Source organism: Gavialis gangeticus, unplaced genomic scaffold (genome assembly GCF_001723915.1).
Source record: "Gavialis gangeticus isolate Ggan-Ray unplaced genomic scaffold, GavGan_comp1, whole genome shotgun sequence".
NCBI lineage: Eukaryota > Metazoa > Chordata > Crocodylia > Gavialidae > Gavialis > Gavialis gangeticus.
Window position 1 is genome coordinate 16,422,637 of NW_017728995.1, and position 22,504 is coordinate 16,445,140.

Below are 22,504 nucleotides of genomic sequence, written 5' to 3' on the forward strand. Positions count from 1 at the left end.
AGTGCATAGTATTCCCTGGACCATCATGGCTACAAGAACACTCCCACTCTATTACAGTGTCAATAATATTTATAAAGCATTTTCACATGGAAATCTCTATAGAAAAATATAGTGAATTGCTGCTATTCTCTCTTTTTTTTTTTTTGCTCAAATCGTTCATTTCTCATTTTCTAATGACCTACTTCACATTGACAATATATGAAATTTTAGGCTAGGTGTGATCCTGTCTGAATTCCTCAAACTTGACAAACATTCCCTGAAGGAGAAGGTACATCTTTAGAAGATTGCCCAAGGGGCAGAGGAAATAGGGCGTCAGCCTAAACCAAACTCCCAAATCTCCCCGATGCCAACATTGGTATCTAGCTCCTTCCCTTCTGTTCTGTTCCCAATTCTACTGGGAGTGAAGTATATAGTTCCTAAATACGTGACGGCTTCTCTGCCTGTATTAATCCTGAACCTCCTGCCCCAAAAGTCTCTTTTATTTCAGATCTGTTTCTTCTTGTTTGTATTAAGTAAATTATTTTTCAGATACATCCAAGCCTTTCTGTTTTACTGTGCTGAAAAACACCTTGAACGCACAGGTCCTTTGTGGTGGGAATTGGACAACAGCCTTTATTTTCTGTGTTTAAGTGTTTTCCTAAAATGCTGTAGTACAGTATTAGGATGATTTTTTTGTGGGGAGGAGGGGGGAAGTGGGGGTTCTTATGGAAGTGCTACAGATCTAGAGAGATAACCTTAGGGTTCTCTTAGCAGCTCAACTTTGTTTTACTTAACTCCCTTAAGTAACAGTATAGGTTTGTAATTATCTTGAGAAATAAAATGTTTGTTTTTCTTTTTGTATAGATTGCCCAGAAGGTTTGTGGGGAGTAGGTTGTCAGTTCTTCTGCGAGTCCTGTGAGAATGGAGGTCAGTGCAACAGGGAGACTGGAATCTGTGACTGTCCACTGGGATACACTGGGAAATCCTGCTCCACACGTAAGCCATCAAACTGTCTTGGTCAATAAAAAGAGAAAGTTGATAGAGAAAAAAAATGATTTTTACTTTCTGGTTATTTTATGATCCATTTGCTATATTAGGATATGTTGATAAATATTTTGAGGCATTTTAAACTTTTAAATTCGTTTGACGTTTAAGAAATGACTCTGATGGATTTATTGTGTTTGTCTAAGAGATTACCAAGAATGGAAACAGCTACTCAAAAATGATGGTAAAACTGCCTCAATGAGTGTATAGCAGTTGCTACTGACTGGCAAAATGTTTAGTACATTTTTTAGTCTGGGTCATTGATTCAAATGCAGGTTTAAACTGGCAACAGTTTACAATTATAACAGTTAAAACAGATGATGGATTCTTATCCTATTACATGGATTAGTTTTTATAAAACCTATATCCCTTAATGGGTTTACTGCTTTGTTTTCCTCTCTTCTACCCACCTAGTTAGTCTCTCTCAGCCAGAGCTGACCCAAACAGGGTGCAGGGCCCAGGCAAATCAGCCCATGTGGGGCCCCACCTCCACTCTGATCTCACGGCCCTGGACCCGAAGAAGCTGCCACTACCATTGTCAGTGGTGGTGTCAGCGGCTGGGGGGGGTCGAGTAGCTAGCAGCTGGATGCGGGGCCACCACTCCGCCCAGCTCTACACTGCCACTGTTCTGCCCGACTCCGTGGGGCCCCTCAAAGTGCAGGAGCCTGGGGTGGTCCCCAGCTCGCTGCCCCCATGGATGACCCTGCTCTTAGCAGTGCCCCCTCCCTTTTCCTCCCCCTTCCCTATTCAAATTACTGCTTTCTGTTTAAAAGCTCTGCTCCCTGCACTCCCTTCTTAGCATCTGATGAAGTAAGCTGTTGCTTACAAAAGCTTATGTATCTCTAATTTAGCTAGTCTGTAAGCTGCAACTCTACCCTTCCCTCTTGTGGATCTATCAGAGGCAAGGACTGGCACCAAACAAGGCTAGGGACAGAAGTTACACATAGGCTAGTTTAAGTGATCAGAAACTGGTTTAAACCTATAACAGAACGTAAGTTTAGTGCACATAAGCCAGTGTCAAAATAGCCAAAACTGGTTTAAAATAAACCCAGTTGAATGTAGTATCAGACTTAACTGATTTGGGTCAAATTGGTTTATGCAACTTCTGTCCCAGGCTCCTTCCTGGTTTAAGTTAAACCAGAGTCCTCCAGCATCCCAGCATGCTCTGCAGCCCTGGGCTGTGCTCTCTGCTCAAGAGAGCAGGGTCGGCCCCACCCCTCTACTCTGTAGCCCAAGCAGGGGTACGGACTGGCCAGACACATCCCGGCATGGCACTGTTAAGGCAAAGTTGGCATGGAAAGGGTTAATTCTTCCCTCCTTCCCTTCCCCACCTCCACAGTGAGGTATGCCTGTCTGTGGGTGAGAGGCTGAGACAGAGGCAGCAGCTGGGACTGGCAGACAGTGTTCCCTGGGGGAAGAAGCAACAGAGGGAGAAATTAACCCTCCCCCTGCTCCCTTCACCTTAATGGGGCCATGCCCCCCACCTTTGCTGCTGTAGCAGTGGGGGGAGAGGAAGGGGCAGCAGCTTCTATCAGGGTGCCCAGGATGGAGTTTATTGCCCCCCCTTCCTATCCTGTCCCACCGGCAGGGACCACAGCCCTCCAATACGGCTCCATTAAGGCTAAGGGGGCAGGGAAGAGGTCAATTTTACCCACCCCACTGGGGGGCTAAAACTGCGGTGGAGCACCCCACCCCACCCTACCACTGCGGGGCAGGGAGGGAGCTCTGTGAGGTGCTTCCCAGCCCTGGAGGAGGACTTTTCCCCCTAGTCCTGCCCCCCCTCACCACAGGGTTTGGCAGGGGAGCTCTGTGCAGTGTGGGAGGGGGACTTTTCCCCCTCCTCCTTCCCTTTCTCCTCCCTGCCACTGCAGGGTGGCAGGGAACTGTGTGTGGCACTGCCTGGCCCGGGAGGGGGACTTTCCATCTCCTCCTCCCCCACCCATCATGGGACAGGGAGAGGGGCTCTTCCCCTTCCTTCCCTCCTCGCCCCCCCTCTTGTTGCTGCCAGGTGGGAAGGGGGGGCTCTGTGTGGTGCTGTCCAGCCCTGGAGGGGGACTCTTCCCTTTCCTTCCCTCTGCCCCACTGCCACAGGGTGGAGAAGAGGATTCTGTCCAGTGCTGGAGGGGGACACTTTCCCCTCCTTTCCTTCCCCCCACTACCACTGCAGGGTGTGGAGGGGGGCTCTCCCCAGCATTCACAGCTTAGTGTCTGCAGCTCAGGCTAGGCCAGGCCGAGCAGCCCCTTCCCGCTCTGTGGCAGCGGTGGCAGAGAGGGAAGGAGGAGGAAGAGTCCCCATCCAGCACCACACAAAGCCCCCCATGGTGGGGGGGGTGGATAGGAGGGGGAAGAGTTCCCCTCTGGGGCTGGGCAGCACCACACAGAGCCCCCTTCCACAGCCTGAAGCAGCATGGGGGAGGGGGAACAGTCTCCCTCCAGCACCGCACAACCCCCTCCCTGCCCCGTGGTGATGGCAGTGAGGGAGAGGGGGGAGGAGGAGGAGGAGGAGGAGGAGGAAGAGTCCCCCTCCGGAGCTGGGCAGCTGAGCTGTGTGGACAGATCGCTCCTGGCTGCCAGGGAACCCCTGCGGCAGGTGAGGCTCTCCTCCTCCTCCTTCTCCTCCACCACAGGGGTCCCACCATGCCCCTGTCTGGCCACACTCCCTCTTCCCCCAATCCTCCCAAACCCTGCAGGCCAATGTAGAGATTTAAACCCCTCCTCAGTTTTACTCAGGCCTGCTGGGGCCTGGCCATGTCCCCCTCCCCCCTCCCTCAGCTCTGTGAGAATGGAAACATGTACACTTAGTGGTCAACTTCTAACTCAGGTTTCAGTCAAATGAGTCTGGAGTTCTGTGCATCTTAGAACTATGCTAAGTGCTATTCTTTTTGTGCAATGTAAATCAGGCACAACTCCAAAGCTGGTTGACAACAACTTACAGGATTTGTTTTTTTCTCCCCTTAGCACGTGTAATGCAGATAGTTCAGTCACTGTGACTTCTGTTTTCCTTGTTCAATGAATGCATTTCAGGAGGTGGAAGGACAAGTTAAGCTGTGACTCCCTTGTTTGAAATGAAATGTTAATGCATAAGTTAAAAACTCTGTCTGTCTGTTTTCAGCCTGCCCCTATGGTTATTATGGGCAAAATTGCTTGTTGCAGTGTAGCTGTAATATCAATGCTCAATGTCACCATGTGACTGGAGAGTGTACGTGTCCCCCTGGCTGGACTGGCTATGACTGCAAACGTTGTAAGTCAAACATTTTTTCACTGATCTTATGTGCTGTTTCTCAGAAACTTAACTGAAAATCAGAGGAATCGGTTCATTTTGTTCTTCAGCTATTAAACTTTTTTAATATCCTTTTGCTAATCTCATTGCTTCTGAAATCATGTCTTTATGGGATTATACAGCCCAGGGGGTATTAATCCTTAATTATTTATGTTCATATTATTGAAAAGGATGACTGATGAAGCACAAAATGTTGATATAAGCAATTATTTCAACACTATGCATCCATTTGCCCAAGACTGTCTGTGCCATCAGCATTTTGACTGACAGCCAGTATTCTTTGTCATGTTCAACAGTTTAGTTTTAAGATTAATTCTCAGTCTTTCACTGTGTTTGGGGAAGGTTTATCTCAAGAATTGAGTGACACGTGGTCTTGAGGTATAATGTCACTCCTTAACTTGTGAATCTGAGTGAAATTCTTTTCCCAGTTCCACTCGAGTATCTTGCCATTCACTTCATTGTTGTTCTCCACATGAATACTAGAGAAGTGAATAGATGTTGTCCTTTTTACAGCATTTATACTGCCCTGTCTAACAATCTGCTGTTTCCCTTGTTAAATCTCCTCCTTCTAAGTCTTTGTTATCCCTCATTCGAAAACCCAACAAGCAAACAAACCCTTCTTTTTGTGAATACAGTGTTGTAAACATAAACTAATGCAAGTTAGTACCTAGGAACTGGCTTCTGGACCCCAGGTATCCAACCTAAAGATTTGGGGGAATCTAAAGCTTCCACTAACATATATATTCTTAATACAAAATATATTGGTGAAATCTGGAGTGTATCTTAGGAGTCCATTTACCTAACGGTCCACAATCCCCAGGCTGAATGGTGCAATTGCAGCTAGAAAAAGCTGGTTGTAATTGAGGAAGAGAAATGGCAAAATATTCGTTCACAAGCTGCCCTCCAAAATGCTAAGCCCAGCTCTGCCATCAAGGTAGTTCTTTTAAGGTATCAAATATAGGAATCAAAGCACATTACCAAATATCTGGCTAAAGTAATATATTACTGTGGGGGGTGTTGTTATTCACTTTTATCAACATCGTGATAAGTTCATGGAGCAGACTGGTAGACAGTGAGTGCATCTACATGAGATGTTTACTGCGGAGCCGCCTCATTAGTAAGGCTGTGCAAAGCTTCGGCCCCATATTTGATTCAGCAGAGATTTGGCCTGATTCAGTGACTGAATCCTCAAATCAGAATTGAATCAGAGGACCCCTTAATCTCTCTGAACTGAATCGGAACCCTCCAAATCGATTTGGAGAGATTCAGACAGATTCAGCGATACAGACATAGACACAGCTTTTAATGTTTTTTCTACATACCTCTAGATAGCAGGGGCTGTGAATGTTATAGTTCTGGGGCAGATGCAGCATCCCACAGAAGCACGGGGAATCCCCAGCGTGCTCGGCAGCAGACCCGGAAGTGGACCAGAAGTACTCCCGGATCTGCTGGGGGGGGGGCCCTGTGCCCCCCGGCTTGGTGACTGGTGCCTCCTGGGTCTGGGGGTTCACCTGGGGTCCCCCTGTGGCTAATCACCAAGCCGGGGTGGGGGGAGGCAGCACGCTTCCCAGCAGACCTGGAGTTCACTGCCGAGCATGCTGGAGAGCCCCCCACACTGCTGTGGGACGCTCCATCCACCCCAGCTCTGCAGCGATCATAAGCCCCTGCTACCTCAAGGTATGTAGAAAAACTTTTAAAACTGTGCCTGTGTCAAATCGCTGATTCACCAAATCAGCATGGAATCATCAGATTCGGTTTCGGTCAAATCGAATCAGGGACAGTGATCCAAATCAACACATTGAATCACTGTCCCTGAGTCAGGCTGAATCCGAATTGAACAGGGCCCATTCTGCACGCCCCTGCAGAAACATCTCAGCTCTGCAGTAAACATCTCAGCATCTACATGTGCAGCCCTGTTAGACCACAGTAAACTAATAAACTCAGCAGCAGAGTAAGTACAAGTATTTATGAGGGGTTTTTTATGCACAGCATAAAATGTAGATGCTGACCCAGCTGGCAGAGGCATGATGGTACTTCAGTGCAAGGGCTGCCTGCCACAAAGCACCCTTGTGCCCCAGTCAGCCCCTCTGCAGCATGTTGAGCTGGGCAGGAGAAGCTCCAGGCTGGCAAGCTGACCTCTGGGCCCTGCTGCCAGCTGGACTGCTCTGACCCAGTTTAGCATGCTCTGGTCCTGGTACACATTCAAACGGCACACCTGGGAGCAATAAACTCCAGAATGATATGCAATGGAGTTTATTGCTGCCTGTTAATAGCACATATAGATGTGCCATGTCTGAAAGACTTTACAAGGATTATGTGAATTTTGGAGTTAGAGCAGACTGGTAACAGACTATAGGAAATCTCCTTCTACTTCCACTTGCAAAAGACATGCCTTTTGACCATGAGAAGGAAAATTTGTGGCAAATTTTTCTTTTCAATTTGTAAATGTTAGTAATTTTTCTTCTGGTTAGGGGAAAAATCCAGAACCTTTCTAAAAGCAAACAGGTGATTTTCCCCCACCTGTTCTGGTAAATATTGACAATACAGCTTCCATTGAGGGTGAAATTTGGGGGAGTTTTGAAATTTTCCCAGGAATTTAGGGGGAAAAAAATCACTGTTTACTTGTTGAAAACCTGAAGGACAATATAAATATTTGTACCCAAATTGGATTGTACCTTCTTTCCAAGTCATTATGATGAAATAAGTTTCATGACAAATTTCAAAAGAAAACATATTTTTCTTTCAGTGTAAAATACTCTAGGGAATTTTTTATTTTTGGCAGTAAATGCTTTAGATAAATATTTCCAAAAATTCTTGTTTTCTTTCAGGAGAAGGCAACTATCCTTTTTTAAAAAAAACAAAACAAAACCCTTTTTGTTCTGTTGAGGAAAACACAAATGGAAAATAAGAAAATGTGGCTTTTCTCCAGTAATATTTTTGCACAAATGACAAATTTCTACTAAAATGAAAAATGTCTTGGTGCACAGGAATAAATAATCTGTATGTAATAGAATAACACTGCCTAAAATTTACAAACACAAGTATGCAAGATTAGGAACGTAAATTTATGCTGAGTCACCCAAATAAGACCAGATTTTGACTTTGTATGAAATCCATAGATTCACATATTTCTAGGGCCAGAAAGAGGACCTAGTCATTTGCTCAGACCTCCTGCATAACAGAGGCCATAACATTTCATTTCTTTATACCTTCTATTCAACTCAGTAACTTGGAGCCTTGTTACACCTTATACTGTGAGCCGCACAAATGTTGATTGGTGGTAGCGCTAGCATGATGTTTGGAGCAGTCACACCTTCTCTGACAGCTGGGACTTGCCACTAGAGGCCTGGGGAGCATGGCCAGGACTAGGAGCTGTAGCTGTGAGTTGTCACTAGGGGGCTGGTGAGCCAGGACAGGCTTCTATTCCTTTTTCTAAGGGCAGCGTGAGAGATCCTGGGATACTGGAGGACTTCAACTTGGGCAGCACATCTGTGGGGAGTGGCCACATCTTAACGGAACAGGAGCTGGCTAGTACAAATCAGAGATAATCCTGCCCTGGAGCGGCATAAATTTTAGCTGCATAACAAGTGCTTAAAACCACTTAAGTGGACAAACCAGGAGTTAAGAGCTCCTGGAGCTACCCAAAATTATCTTTTAACAAGGCCCCCATATTCAACTACAGGATATCTTTCTGAAAGACATTCGGCCTTATCTGAGGCCTTCAGGTAATGAAGAATTTCCCAATTAATCACTCTCACTTTTAAAAAGTTGTGCTTTATTTGTAATTTAAAATAGTCTTGTTTTACCTTCCAGCCATTGATTCTTGTTACACCTCTTTCTACTACGTTAGAGCCCTTTAATACTTGGTATTTACTCTCCAGGAAGGTAAATATTTGTGAGTACTCAGCACTTTTGATTATTAAACTGCTTTTATGTAGGTGCCTTTATCTGTTTGTGATCCATTTTCTCAGCTGGTGTAAATCAGCATAATTCCATTTATTTCAGTGGAGTTGTTCCAGTTTATCACACCTGAGGATCTGGCCTAACAGGTCTAAATTGAAGCATCCAAGTTGGTAAACATTGGCCAGTGTATGTATTTTCATATTCCTCTGTCTGAATGCAAACTCTCCTATTATCTCGTGTGTGAAGTTCATTCTTGGGTATATGTTATGTTGCTTTGCAGCTTGTGACACCGGCCACTGGGGACAGCACTGTGAAAATGCATGTGTCTGCAGTAACAGTGATGGTAGCTGTGACCCAGTCACTGGGGTTTGTTTCTGTGAACCAGGATACACCGGGAAACACTGTGAACAGAGTAAGTTGCAACCAGGTCAAAGTGGGGAATTTCCAGGCTCAGAGAGCGGAAATTGTTTTTCCTTGTGATTATTTTCAGAAAGGTATCCAAACTGTATATTCTCCAGTGTGTGGAAAACTCTACTTTGCAAGGGGCTCAAATTTCAGGAGTGCTAGACAGCTTAACTAATCATTTGGATTCCAGGAGAGTTATTTCCAGAATTGTTTTTGGATTAAACTGCTACTTGGGCAATTACAACTTCATGCTAGGGTGTAGAATTGCCATACATATGTATCTTTGTTCCCTTGTATAAGATTTATCATCTCACTTGATTTTATCCACACTAATGACTTTTCTTCCTAACCTTTTATGATCATGTATATGAAAGCAAATGCAGGAATGTTGATGTCCTGACTTCATTATTGCCCACAACTGATACTAATCCCCTCCTACCTAATGGAAACCCTTCTGTAGACTGATAATATGACGTGCAATATTGTACAGAAGACAGATTCCTTTGTGCCGCTTGAGAAAATCAGGTCACACTATCTTACCATGTAAATTCAGTACAAATATACTAAAATTATCTGATGCCAGAGGCTAGCTGACCAGCTCCTTAGACTGTATTTCTTTGTTCATTAGTTGACTCATGTAGAGGGAAGGGAATAGCAAGAAGGACCAAAAACAAAAAACCAGAAGAAAGAGGAAGGGAAAGGGGAAAAATGGGAAAGAGAGGATTAAATCTTCAAGCGTTTCCGGTGGTTTTCTCTTCTAAAACCTTGGAAACCATGTTAGCAGGACACTGAAAATTCTCAAACTTGAAAAATTTCATTTGTTGTGTCACTTCTTCCTTGGTTCATGGGTGGATAAAGGTAAGATCTTTAGGTTTAAGTACCAATTGTGATGACCTAGACATAGCATTGGAAAAGTAAACTATGGGGAACTCCATGCACAGTTGCTTGCTACCAACTGTTTACAGGATATAGGGAGGAAGAAGAGATCCACGCACCAACTTCTAGATTCCACAGACTGCATCCCTGCATGATGTCAGTAACTGTAGATAGCATGAAGGGCCATTAATCTTCATTCATGTGCAGTCATAAGAGATCCCTGACTCCCTAGCTTCTTGCATTGATGTGTGACATCAAAATGATACACGGGACACATCTCTGAGAGGCATGGCTGCGAGTTGAAGGCAGGGAATGGGAACCATGGTTAAAACAATTGACTGTACTAGCAATATCATAGTGACTTATCCCAGCAGATTGAAATCAAGGGCAAAAGAGAAGGGTGAGCCATTTTGATTTTACACAGTATAGATTTTAAAATAATCTCTTGGTATTTATCCAAATCGGTGACTATAAAAGATTCCTGCACGCAGTCAAGAGTAGAAAGCTCTGTTCTATTGTGGGGAGAAAATATATGCAGAAATGATTATATAGCCTGTACTGGTAAAGAGAATATGCTTTTAGGCAGCCTCAGGTTTTCTGCCCCAGACTCTTTTTACTCCATAAATCCAGATACTGACTCATTTTATTAAGTGAAAAGTAGAGAGGAAAAATAAACCCCTTTTGCTGGAATAAATACTAGGTCTGCTTTCATAGGCTTCTGTAGTTTATTACAGCTCTATGTTATTTCCAGAAGTACTTAAAGCAGGATTCATATGAGCCTCACCAGTGTTCATTGTGCAGCTCTAAACACAAGGCATGCATTTCTGGTAGACCGCTTTCCTCCACTTTTATCATAAGACTATTCTTATGTATGTTAAGCACTTAGAATCGTAGAATCATAGAAAATTAGGGTCGGAAGAGAGGTTATCTAGTCCACCCCCCTACTTAAAGCAAGACCATCCCCAACTAGATCATCCCAGCCAAATCTTGGTCTAGCCAGGTCATAAAAACCTCCAAGAATGGAGATTGCACCAGCTTTCTGGGTAGCCTGTTCCAGTGTTTCACTACCCTCCCCATGAGCAAATTCTTCCTAATATCTAACCTAAACTTCTGTTGCTGTAACTTTAGACCATTGCTCCTTGTTCTGTCATCTGCCCCAATGAGAAGAATCTAGCTCCATCTTCTTTGGAACTCCCCTTCAGGTAGTTGAAGGCTGGTATTAAGTCCCCTCTCAGTCTTTTCTTCTCTAGACTAAATAAGCCCAGTTCCCTCAGTCTTTCCTCAGAAGTCATGTCCCCAGCCCCCTAACCATTTTTGTCCCCCTCCGTTGGACTTTCTACAATTTGTCCATATCCTTCCTGTAGTGGGGGGCCAAAAACTGAACACAGCACTCCAGATGTGGTCTCACAAGTGCTAAACAGAGAGAAATAATCACTTCCCTGGACCTACTGGCAACACACCTACCAGTGCAGCCTAGTTGCTATTAGCCTTCTTGCCAACAAGGGCAAACTGCTGACTCATATTCAGCTTATTGTCCACTGTAACCCCCGGGTCCTTTTCTTCAGAGTTGCTGTCCAGCCAGTCAGCCCCCAGCCTGTACTGGTGCATGGGGTTGTTCCATCCTACGTGCAGGATTTTGCACTTGTCCTTGCTGAACCTCATGAGATTTCTTTTGGCCCAATCCTCCAATTTATCTAGGTCACTCAGACTCATAGCTCTACCCTCCAACATATCTACTACTCCCCCCAGCTTTGCAAACTTAGTGAGGGTGCACTCTATGCCATCTTCCAGGTTGTTGATGAAGACATTGAAGAAAACCAGCCCCAGGACCGACCCCTGGGGCACTTCACTTGATACCAACATTGAGCCATTGATTACTACCCTCTGAGCCCAATGCTCCAGTCATTTTTCTGTCCATCTTACAGTCCATTCATCCAGCCCATACTTCCCTAGCTTGCCTGTGAGGATGTTGTAGGATGTTATCAAAAGCCTTGCTAAAATCAAGGTACACCACATGCACTGGTCTCCCCTCATCCACAGAACCAGTCATCTTACTATAGAAGGCAATCAGGTTGATCGGGCATGATGTGCCCTTGGTGAATTTATGCTGATTGTTCCTAATCACCTTTATCTTCTCCAAGTGTTCCAAGATGGATTCCTTGAGCATCTGCTTCATGATTTTTCCAGGGGCTGAGGTGAGTCTGACTTGGTCTGTAGTTCCCTGGATCCTCATTGTTCCCTTTCATAGATGCATATATTTTTGTGCAGGGATGCGTCAGAGATCTGGCGTGTCAGAGCAGACTTGATTAATCAAGTCTGATTAATTAAGTCTGCTCCACACATGAGTTGACGCGCACTACGCTGTATCGCATGCAGTTGTATAAGTGGTGAGATGCATATCAGCGCACAGAAAATGGCAGTGGTGTGCTTTTGAGCTAAAGCACTTCCGATGTGTTTTAGTTCAATAGTGCACTGCTGCCATTTTCTCAGTGCTGACATGCATTTCACCACTTACACAACTGTATGTGCTGCAGCACCAGGCGCTTTTCAAAGCACCCACTGCTGTGGTGTGTGCATGTGTACATATGCCCTATGCTTGCCCTTTTCTAATCATCTAGGACCTCTCCTGATCACCATGAGTTTTCAAAGATGATTACCAGTGGCTCTGCAGTCACATCAGCCAACTCCATCATCCCCAAGTGCAACCCATCCGGTCCCATAGACTTGTATCTGTTTAGCTTTTCTAAGTAGTCCCTAACCTGTTCTTTTGCCACTGTTGGCTGCTCCCCTCCTCCCCAAACTGTGCTGCCTGGTGCAGTAGTCTGGGAGCTGACCTAGCCTGTGAAGACTGAGGTGAAATAGGCATTGAGTACATCAGCCTTTTCTGCATTTTCTGTCACAAGTTTGCCTCCTCCATCCAGTAAGGGACCCACAGCCCTTATTATGTAATGCTCAGTGCTACATGAATCTTACGATACCACCACTCTCTGCTTTGCAAGGACTTCATATTGCCTCAACTAGTTCTTTGTCATCTGATAGTTCATCTGCTCCTGCTGCCTGTCTGGGACATCACAAGCAATTGTGAGGTCCTTTTCATTTGGTATATACTTTGGTGTGCATTACCACTTCAGCAGAACTGCCCCTGACAAAGGTGGGGTGAATATTTATTAGGATGTGAGACAGCAGTCACCCCTGAAAATCATTCTCTCCAGACAACACCTCCCAAACATCCTTCCCAGGCTAAAGACATGGAGCCTGTTGATTGTGAACACCATGGCTAAGTACAGACAGTCAAAAAGCCCAAGGCTAAAACAATTCAGTCTTTGCAGGTTAGTCCAGGGGTGGGCAATTATTTCGGGTGGAGGGTCACTTACTGGGTTTTGGCAAGCCATTGAGGGCCACATAACAGTCAGCCAGGGGCAGATAAATATTAATTTTCTAAATTTTTTAGGGGCCCCGCTGGCTCAATAGAATAGCCTGGTGGGCCATATCCAGCCCCTGGGCCGCATTTTGCCCACCCTGGGTTAGTCTAGGCTTCAGAGATGAAACTGAGAAACAACTGGACAGGCATTCACTTTTGATTCAGGAAATGCAGCCACATGTCTTCAGTGGCTCAAGCCAGAAGCTGGGGGAGTGCTAGAGCACAGCTCTCTGGCACATATCCAGCATGGGCTGTGTGTTCATTTCCTCTTCCTGCTGCCCCTGAGGTCTCTGGGATTTGCAGTCCACACTTACAACAACAGGACTCTGAAGTGTAACTCATCATTTCCTCTTCCTGCTTCCAGGTGCCTCTGAGATTTGTAGTCCACAATTGCAGCCAGCAGTGAGTTTTTAGCAGGGCAGCTCTGTACTTGGGGGAAGGGAAATTTACCTGCTGTCCCTGGGCTCAGACCCTAGCTGGGGTTTGCCTGGGGGTGGGGAGGGGAAGGGAGGGGAGGAGAGGGACAGTTCCTGCCTCCTCCACCTCACAACCCTTCTCTGCTGGAGAAGGCAGCACAGCACAGCACAGGGCTGGAAAGCATGCTGGGATGCTGGGGGACTGTGATTAACTTGAACAAGGAAGAGGTCTGGGACAGAAGTTTCATAAACTGATTTGACACAAATCAGTTAAGTCTAATATTACATTCAACCAGGTTTATCTTAAACCAGTTTCAGCTATTTTGAAACTGGTTTATGTGCACTGAACTTCTGTTCTGTCACAGATTTAAGCCAGTTTCTGATCACTTAAACTGGTTTATGTGCAACTTCTGTCCCTATGGTTTTTGCCATAGTGTTCACTTACTTTGGATCTGAAATATGTTTTTACATGCATACCCAGCCTGAGTCTGGCTCTGAAACTTCAGTTTTAAGACTAAGGAACAGGAGTATGCAAGCTTAAAAACAAGTAGTCTTGTATGTGTTTTCTAATTATAAAAGTGTATAGAGAAAAATGCAGAAGACACATAGAACCAAAAGCAGTCTTTAGTATGTAGCTCCAGCAATGTAATGAAATTTTGCACCTACTTACACCAGGGCTGAATTTGATCTATAAAACATAATATGACTAACCTATGTGGACAAACCTCTAGTCTTTGGTCTCATCCAGCTGTGTTTAGCCAAAGACCAAAAACTGAGGGAGCAAAGGTGTATTCAGTCCACCTTTATATTCCCTACAATCCTTACAATGGGCTGCATCTATCCCAAGAGACTGTTCTGATAGTTGGGGATTATTTGACACATAGGGTTTGCCCAGCCATGCCCCAAAAATGGGGGTGACTTTGGATGGAATAGTATATTGCTGCATCCTAATCCTCTGTGACCTGAAGATCCCCTTTCCATCATGGAAACCCTTGAAGAACTGATTAAGCCCATTGTTTTGCCTAGCCAGAATACCATATAGCTTCTTTTTTCAATTCCATTTTATCTTTAGATGCAGAATCACCTCTGAAAGTGCATGTTGTTTCTTGGAATCAGAACTCATAGTAGAGGTGATATCTTTTATTAGACCAATGAGATTTTTGCAAAAAAAAAAAAAAAGTCTTTAATTGCAAGCTTTCGGGTACAAACACCCTTCTTCAGGCATAGGAGAAGAGAGTGTAAAAGTTCTAGGCAGAAATGAAAGTTCATATTTCATAGAGGAGTTGAAGGTGTGGTAAGATCTCCTGTTTGGAATGGTTACTTTTATGCAGGCGGGGCTCAGAGAAAAGTTGGAATAGTCTGTTTACCTTGAAGTTGTTTGGTGGTAAGCAGGATGTAGGCATATTTTCTTCTGGTTATGGTGTTTAATATTTCAGAGAAGCGTAAAGGATGGTTGTTTCTTGTGTGCTCTGATACTTGCTACGTTGCTTAAAATGACTGCAGATATAAATGTTAAAATACTCCCCTTTTAAAAAGATCTGGCAATGATCTACAAATGTTTAGGAATAAAATTAGCATAACCTTTCAACTAGTGTAAATGTCCTACACTGTTGTGTCTATCCTAAGCCATTTTTGCCATCCATGGCTCTCCAAAATGTGTCTAATGCCAGTAAGGCAACTGACCCTATGTTAATTGATTTTTCTGTAGTCCTGGAGAATACAATTTGCATGCTGAAGTTGTGTTTTCTTAAGATAGTAAATGACTTGGTAGGATTCATTTAAAATTAACATGACCTGCAATAGAGAGAGAACTCCCTAAGCCATTCCCCCAGATGTAATGTTTCATTTGGAATTTTTCAAAGCAGAGGCTGTAAGTGATGTGTGCAGCTTCCAGCTTGAAGCTTTCCCAAAGGAAGTCCCCTCTTTAATATTCAGTCAAATTTACATTGGTTTGACTGGTGAATCAGGATTGCAAGGGGGAAAGTGTGTGCTTGTGTGAGCGTGGGAGGGGAGAGAATCGGAGCTTAAGGGCAACTCTAGAAATCCTGCACAGCCCCCATCCCATCCCAGCAGGTCACGTTCCCAGCAATCACTTCCCAGCAGGTGAAGTTCAGGGAGGGGAGTTGTGCAAATAAGTAATTCTAGACTGATGTGTGGCAAAGAAACGATCAGGAATCTGAGAACTGAAGTCCTCGCAACTGTAATCTCTATTGCTTTTCCATGCAATCTCCGGTGCTGCAGATCTTTCATTTTTTCCTAATATATACACCTTTAACCACCCCCCCAAGAAAATCAGCCACCTGAATTCCTACAGGAGCCAATCTCTCAAAGGTAATGCCTAATATTACCTCTTTCAGGGTAAAGAGTTAAGCCTTGATCCTCCATTTTCAAACAGAAAAGTTCAAATGGGCTTGTGTGCTGCGGTTATTCTACACTGATCTATGCCCGATTCCACCCAACACCTGCTTTCGATTGTCTTCGCACAGGATGTCCCAATGGGACCTTTGGGCCAGGCTGTAAGTACAGCTGTCAATGCAAGAATGGAGCTGTCTGCGATCATGTCAGTGGAGCCTGTACTTGCGCGGCTGGTTGGACAGGAACTTTTTGTGAAAAAGGTACTTTTCCTTCCTTTTACATGGAGGCAGCCATTTCTCACAGATCACTCCAGAACTGGATTCATAATGGGCAGGGCCTAACCTGAATGGTGAAATATAAAATATGGTTATAAATATGAATTTATATTTCACTATTGGCAGATAGACACCAGTTTAGGAAGGTAACTAAGCATTACATTTCTGAGTCTCATTAGCATCCTGGGACAATTCATGTGCTTTAGAACGAAGTAGGGATTTAAAAAGCTTGTTGAATCAAGGCTTTTGTGAACAAAATCTTACTGCTTTAGAATGGGGGAAAAAGATGTTCTACGTGAGTTAGAATTCTTTACTAGCCCCTTGTGCTTGGATCTATGACTCTCACCCAGCTGGTGGCTTAAAGCAACATGTTTTCTAACAGTATTAAAGTCTCGCTTCCTAAGAATATTGAAGTCTAGCAATGCATCTGTGATGACCTGGTAATTTGTTAAAATGAAGGAACAGTTATTTTGGACAGGATTTCTTAGATACCCCATTCCTGAGTTGATCTGCTGCATCTTCTTGTGATTTTGCTTTCACACTGCAAGCAATGCAGAGAATGAAAGAAAAATCCATTCTGTTTAGAGCACAGCAGAAATAATGTGCATTGGATCAGTTATTTTGCAGGAATATTTGAATACTATTTAGTATATATTTTACAACCAACAGTCAATATACCAAAGCTGTAATTGTTTTGTTTATCATACAAAAATATCAGTTAGCTTAGAATACAATCTGTGCATGTTAGAATGAGACGGATTATACCACTTGCATGCAAGTGGTGCCCCCTAATGGAAATCAAGGCATTTTGTAACTTTGGTACTACTGTCAAATACCCAATACATTATATATGGAAAAAATGCATTTATAATTTTCTTTTTTCATTCTGTCCAGGAAACATGACATGAAAAAATACATTCTGTTTCTGAGCTCTGCTTGTGAACCTTATGACATAATTTCTGTTATTTTCCTGAGGCTTTTTTTAAAATAACTTACCAAAGTCGTCTTTTTCCCTTAAATCTGTTCTTTTTACTTTTTAAACCCATAGTTCGGTGAACATTTACAAATGAATCCTAACATAGCTACATGAAACGTTAACTACAGACTGAACAAATGTGAAAACGGACTAATTTTCCCCAAAAGATTCCTCCTTATTAGGTCTCTATAAGACTGGCCACCTGGGAAGCCTGAAAAAAAAACAACTTATTACTGTATTTACTCAAATATAAGATGCGTGTGTGTCCTCCACCCCCACCTCCTCCCCCCCAAATTAACATGAAGAAAAAAGCTCTTTGTCTTGCATTCACATACAAGAAAACCTCCTTAAATACATTGCCTATCATTATACGGCTGTGAAAAGCAGCATGTGCTCAGTGATGGAAACCAACTATGAAGGTGATTAAATGTAGCAAACACTGAGCATGACTATAAAACACATGGCCCATATTGGGCAAACATACCAATGTGAACGTACCACAAGGATAGGTTAGTGCATCCCATCTGAATAAGATATATGGTGGTGCCCATTGCACTTAGTCCCCCTTAGAGCTGACTCGCTTTCAAATCATGATAAGCCACTACATTTAATACGTTGATTTTTCTTTTCACTCCCACAGCTGATCTGTGCCTTTCTTTCCCATTTCCAATGATTCCTGTTTCTTCATCAGCCTTAAATGTCTGATAAACATCACCAAACAGTGACTGAGCAAGGAAGCTTGAGGGAAGACTGAGAATAGGGCAGGGAGCGTGGAAGAATGAGTAGGGCTTGCTAAACACGGAATTAAAAACATGGAGAAGGAAAAACACCTACTGGTTGGGGAAGAAGAATGGGGTTGGAATGAAAAAACACGAATGGGAAAGACAGGACTAGTTTTGAGAGAGATTGAAAGAGATGGGGTAGAAGGATCCAACTTGGTGGGGACAGGCAGAAATTGATATGCACTAGGACACACTCCCTACCAGCGTGGGACAGTGCCTGGAACTGTATGTCTTAGCATTTCTCTGCTGTCAGCAAATATCTGTGAACCCTACCTGTGTCTCCTCATCACCTATGTGCTGTTCCACATAGAGGATGACACATTCAAGCTGCTATTAGTTACTCTGTCATCTATTAGCTCAAGTGGCAAAAGTGTGTGCAGTGGATTAAAGGTTCTATGCTCAGGGGAGAGCTCAGGCAATCTTATTTTCTGGCATTTCCTAAATTAGACGATCCATAAAGGGCAGTTATGCTACAAAATAATACTGTGTCCACTGTGTCGGCATTTGTGTGCCACTAAGATTTCTGGGGACACATTTTGTGGTTCTTTGTGCTACAGTAAGCTGAACTGTACTGTGAATTGTGAGATAGCCAGTCCATCTTTATGGGGACATGGGGGAATTGTAGGAAGGTGTTAGAGTACCAGTGGCATGTGAGTGGAGCTAGTCCTTCTTTGTACTGCAGCTAACATGACCATTCTGGAGATGCTTTGCAGTAGCTTGATCTATAGCTGGACTCCCTAATGGGCCCAGCCACTTCAGTGAAAATTATCACCTCACTTGAATGAATGAGTTTTATTTATGAAGTGACCACAAGTCAGGTGCAGTGCTTGAGCCATAGCCTGAGTTCACCGTAAAAACAAACCTCCTAGATGTGCTGATCCCTGGCACTGAGCATTTTGAAGAGACAGCCTGAGACATGGGATTTGGAATGACATTATATGGAAATGTTAAGAACTATAGCACATCGTTTTAGTTTTGCAGGGAGGTGATGAAGACACATGTAACTGAAGCCAGGTTGTCTGCCAGGATGCGACAGAGTTGCCTAACCTGAGAGAGTAGAAAGTCTTATTCAGAGAAACTGCTTTAGCATCACTGAAGAGCCTGGGAGCACTTCTGACTGAACTGAACTGTCTGATTGCGGCTATCCCCCATCAGCCACAGGAGACAGCATTATAGCTGCCCTTCAGTATGGTGTTTGTTTTCCTCAAGTTCAGCTGAAACCAGCTATTCTTTACCCATAACCTGACATATATCCAAGCAGGTGGCTATTATGATGGTATTTGTGCCATCTTACACAGCAAGACGTAAGTAGAACAAAGAGGTTCTGCCATGTTCCGAATAGAAACCCTGTACTCTCAGGGGTGACCCGCTGAGAACTAGTCACTGCAAAACCCAACCAAAAAAAATGTCTACACTGCCTTGTGTGTTCAACAGGGCTGATTTTTGGTGTGAGAAAAAGTTTAAGGTCTATAAATAAATATTTAATTAAAGAAATATACCAAGAGAGACCAGGTTGAAGGGGTGAGAGAGGCATCGTGCAAGCAGGGAAGAATGAAATGTGTCATTTTTGACTTCTTGAAATCAGAAAGTAATTCAAACAGAATACAGTAAACTGTACCTTTCCCTGTGGTTGAATTCCCTACCAGTTTCTTCCCCTCCCCTTCACGCCCTCAATTATCAATTCCTCCCAGTTGGTCACTACTGTGTAATTTCCCATCATTTGTATTCCATTTGGAATGGCAAATTAATCAGCATTTACTATACCGGCAAAGGCTATATATTGCAAGTGAAATGTGCATGCTCTAAAAGATCTTGAGTTACCACAGGACAATAAATCATTTCCTGAGTAATGCTACCAGCAAGCAATCTCTCCCCTATCTCACTTGAGAATGTTCCATATGTTTAAATGCCCATTCCTTTCAAATGTAGTCTCAAGGTCCTTAGCCTTAGGGGATGGTAAGAGGGTTTCATCTGTATGTGAATTAAAGTAGCAATTAAAGTCTTTATTCCTGGAGTATGCAAAAGCAATAATCATAGCAAAAGATCTTATAGAAAATCTTTCTCTGTTCATTTAAAACATAGATAATATGAGTAATATTTTTCCCAGCAAAGATGCCAACTATAATCGTGCATTGCCCTGGGGTTTAAGTTTCAATGCACTTCTTGCAAACCAGGGGAGTCGGAGTAAATTATTTCAATCCCCTGTTGTAAAAGATGGCTAAATACATCAGAGCTTGTCTTAAATAAATGTAAACATCTGAAATGTGAGGAACCTAAGCTTTCACGAGCTCCTCATGACAAACAACCCAGCAGTTGACCCAGCAAAAACCAAGAGCCTCAGAATCTGGCTTTACTATCCAATTAGTGTTATCAGTTCCTTCATATTTGCCAAGTCAAATCATCCAGATAGGTCACCCTGGTCTGGTCTGCTGCTGTTCAAAGAAGCAATTGTTAAATGTGATGTAATCTTTGTGGTACCAAGTACCCACAGTTTCCACTTTAAGCCACTGAGAAAAGCAGCATCCCTAACTCTCCAGACTGATCTCCAGCTGAGCTTTATTCCTTCCAAAACTATTAGCTAGTTTTGTTAGAGGGAAGAAAAGGATTATGTAAGGTAGTGTTGTCTTTAAAATTGCTTTTAATTCTCTTCGTCCAACATGCCCTCACACCATTTCGTCTCAGACAAAACACTAAATTCCAATGTCCAACCAGTAAATTAATTATCCAGTTTCCTGCTGGGCCATGTAGAACGGCCCTACAGTACCAAACAATTCATCAACCTACAAAATATAAAGCGGCAGAATCCTCTAGTTACTTTTCCAACAAAAGTCTTTTTCTCTTCAATGAATATGGTTATAGCATGGAGTCACAGGCTTTTCAGTACATGTAGTACTGAGGTCTAGAATAACACTCCTGTATCTAAATCGGGACATACTAACATGATTCACATTGGTCATGTGGGATTTCTGCTGGATGAATAAATTCCAAAGGTGGGAAAGTTACTTTAGCGAGATAGGGGTAGTGTCATAGACTTCCAGGTTCTGACAAAATTTTGTAATCCCTTTGTTGGATGAGGGATTTGTTTGCAATCTCTTTAGCTATCTGTAGTTGGATAATGTATTTTCTCTCTGGTATTCTGTGTGGCTCACGCTACAGAAGGTCAGTAAATAATAACAGGCAAGATATGATGATCCAATTAGATTTGGAACTGCAAAAAGGCATACCACCTTACAGCTCAATAACAGCCTTTCTGTCCATAAAAACTAAACAAGAGGATGACTGGCACTTCCAATATGCTTTACAACAATGTGTGTTACTTACCCGTTTTCACATGAAAGCCAATTTTCAGAACATTTTCCAAGCTTGAAAAGCCAAAGAAACTGTAGTCTAGACTGTCCAAAGGAAAGGTTTGTGCTTTCTCTCTGCATAAGGCAACTATGAAATCATATATTAAAAAAAAAGCAAACTGCTGCCATCAGAATCAAATTAGTTTTTTTTCTGGATCCCAAAGCAGAGGTTGCACTCCGTTACTACTACTACCTTTTACCGCTTGATGTCTTAGATTTACTTTCTGTTTTAGTGTGCAGATAGTGCACTGAATTTCATAACACTTCCTGCTGTCAGGCACTGTTTCCAGTTGCCATAGGAATAAATGGGATTGATCGTAAGAAGTAGAACAAATGACTGAGATCTGGTGAGGTGAGGTGTGAGATAGATGCCAGGACTGGAAGTTGAGGACTGGCAGGGAAAATTAGCACTGCTGGGCAAGGAGAAGACAGGACCAAAGAGAGGGAGGCAGGAGTTGGGATCTGAAATCCCAAAGATGCTGACACTAGGATTAACTAAGCAAGGACACTGAAATGGAGGACCAAAGGGGTGCCAGCAGGAGGTAGTGAGGAAGAGACCGGACCAACACTGGAACAAAACTATCCACTAATTTTAAACACCCAGCTGAAACCCTTATCGAAATTATACCATTGTGTCTTACAGGGGACTTATGAAGTTAAATTTGTTAAAAGTTTATTAAGCCATCAGAAACTACTATAGAAAATCTTGTAGGTCAATTAATAATTTTGTATCCAGGCTATTGTTTGAACAGTGTATGATAAATAAAACCTAGGACAACACATTGAACAAAGAGGTTAAACAAAGTCTTGAAGAAATGCTTAAAGGAGTAGTGTCCATCATGAACTTAATGAAGTAGGGGAAGAAATGGCATGAGACCTTATAATTAAAGAATTTGTTATGATACATATGTTTAAGGCTGGCATATTAGGACTAATGATGGCATTTCCTAACTTTTGAGCCCTATACATTGCAACCTTAACGTTATCTTAATGCATAATTTGGGTATGGTACACCTCTAAAAAAAATCACTGATACTTAATTCTCATTATTTTAGGGTCTCATAATAGGTGCAATCATAGATTGAATCAATGAGTCTGATCTTTTTTATATTTCCTGAAATCTGTTTATCAAATTCCTATGATGCTCTGAAGAAGTCCTGTCATACTCAGTTTCTCTTGATGGTCTTTGCCCATTTCTGAGAGGGACCTAATTCTTTTATCAAGTTTTTCATTTAATCTCAATGTATCTTATGTTTGCCATCTGAAAATTCTTAGGATTGGGTCAGGAAAGTAAATGGCAGCAGCACATTTCCACTTCCAGAGATTTAGAAGATAGACTAGAGGTGGCCGAAACTTCATATGTTGTCTGAATTCTGCCTTTGTGTCTCCTTCTGTGCCATACCTACCATTGAGAAGTCTTTGGTTTCTTTTTTTGTTTTTGGAAA

General features: G+C 43.1%; 1 protein-coding gene across 6 annotated transcripts in view; it reads left to right on the forward strand.

Moving 5' to 3' along the window:
- LOC109287955 (multiple epidermal growth factor-like domains protein 6) overlaps positions 1-22,504 on the forward strand; it is a 360,336-nt gene that overhangs the window by 292,457 nt on the left and 45,375 nt on the right. For all 6 annotated transcript variants that reach the window (XR_002095029.1, XR_002095028.1, XM_019503252.1 and 3 more), the window contains 4 exons: positions 844-975; positions 4,136-4,264; positions 8,487-8,618; positions 15,811-15,939. Coding sequence is in view for 4 of the 6 variants with exons in the window: in XM_019503252.1 (XP_019358797.1) it covers positions 844-975; positions 4,136-4,264; positions 8,487-8,618; positions 15,811-15,939 (522 nt within the window). In the remaining 2 variants the exon portion in view is untranslated. The remainder of the gene's footprint in view (positions 1-843; positions 976-4,135; positions 4,265-8,486; positions 8,619-15,810; positions 15,940-22,504) is intronic.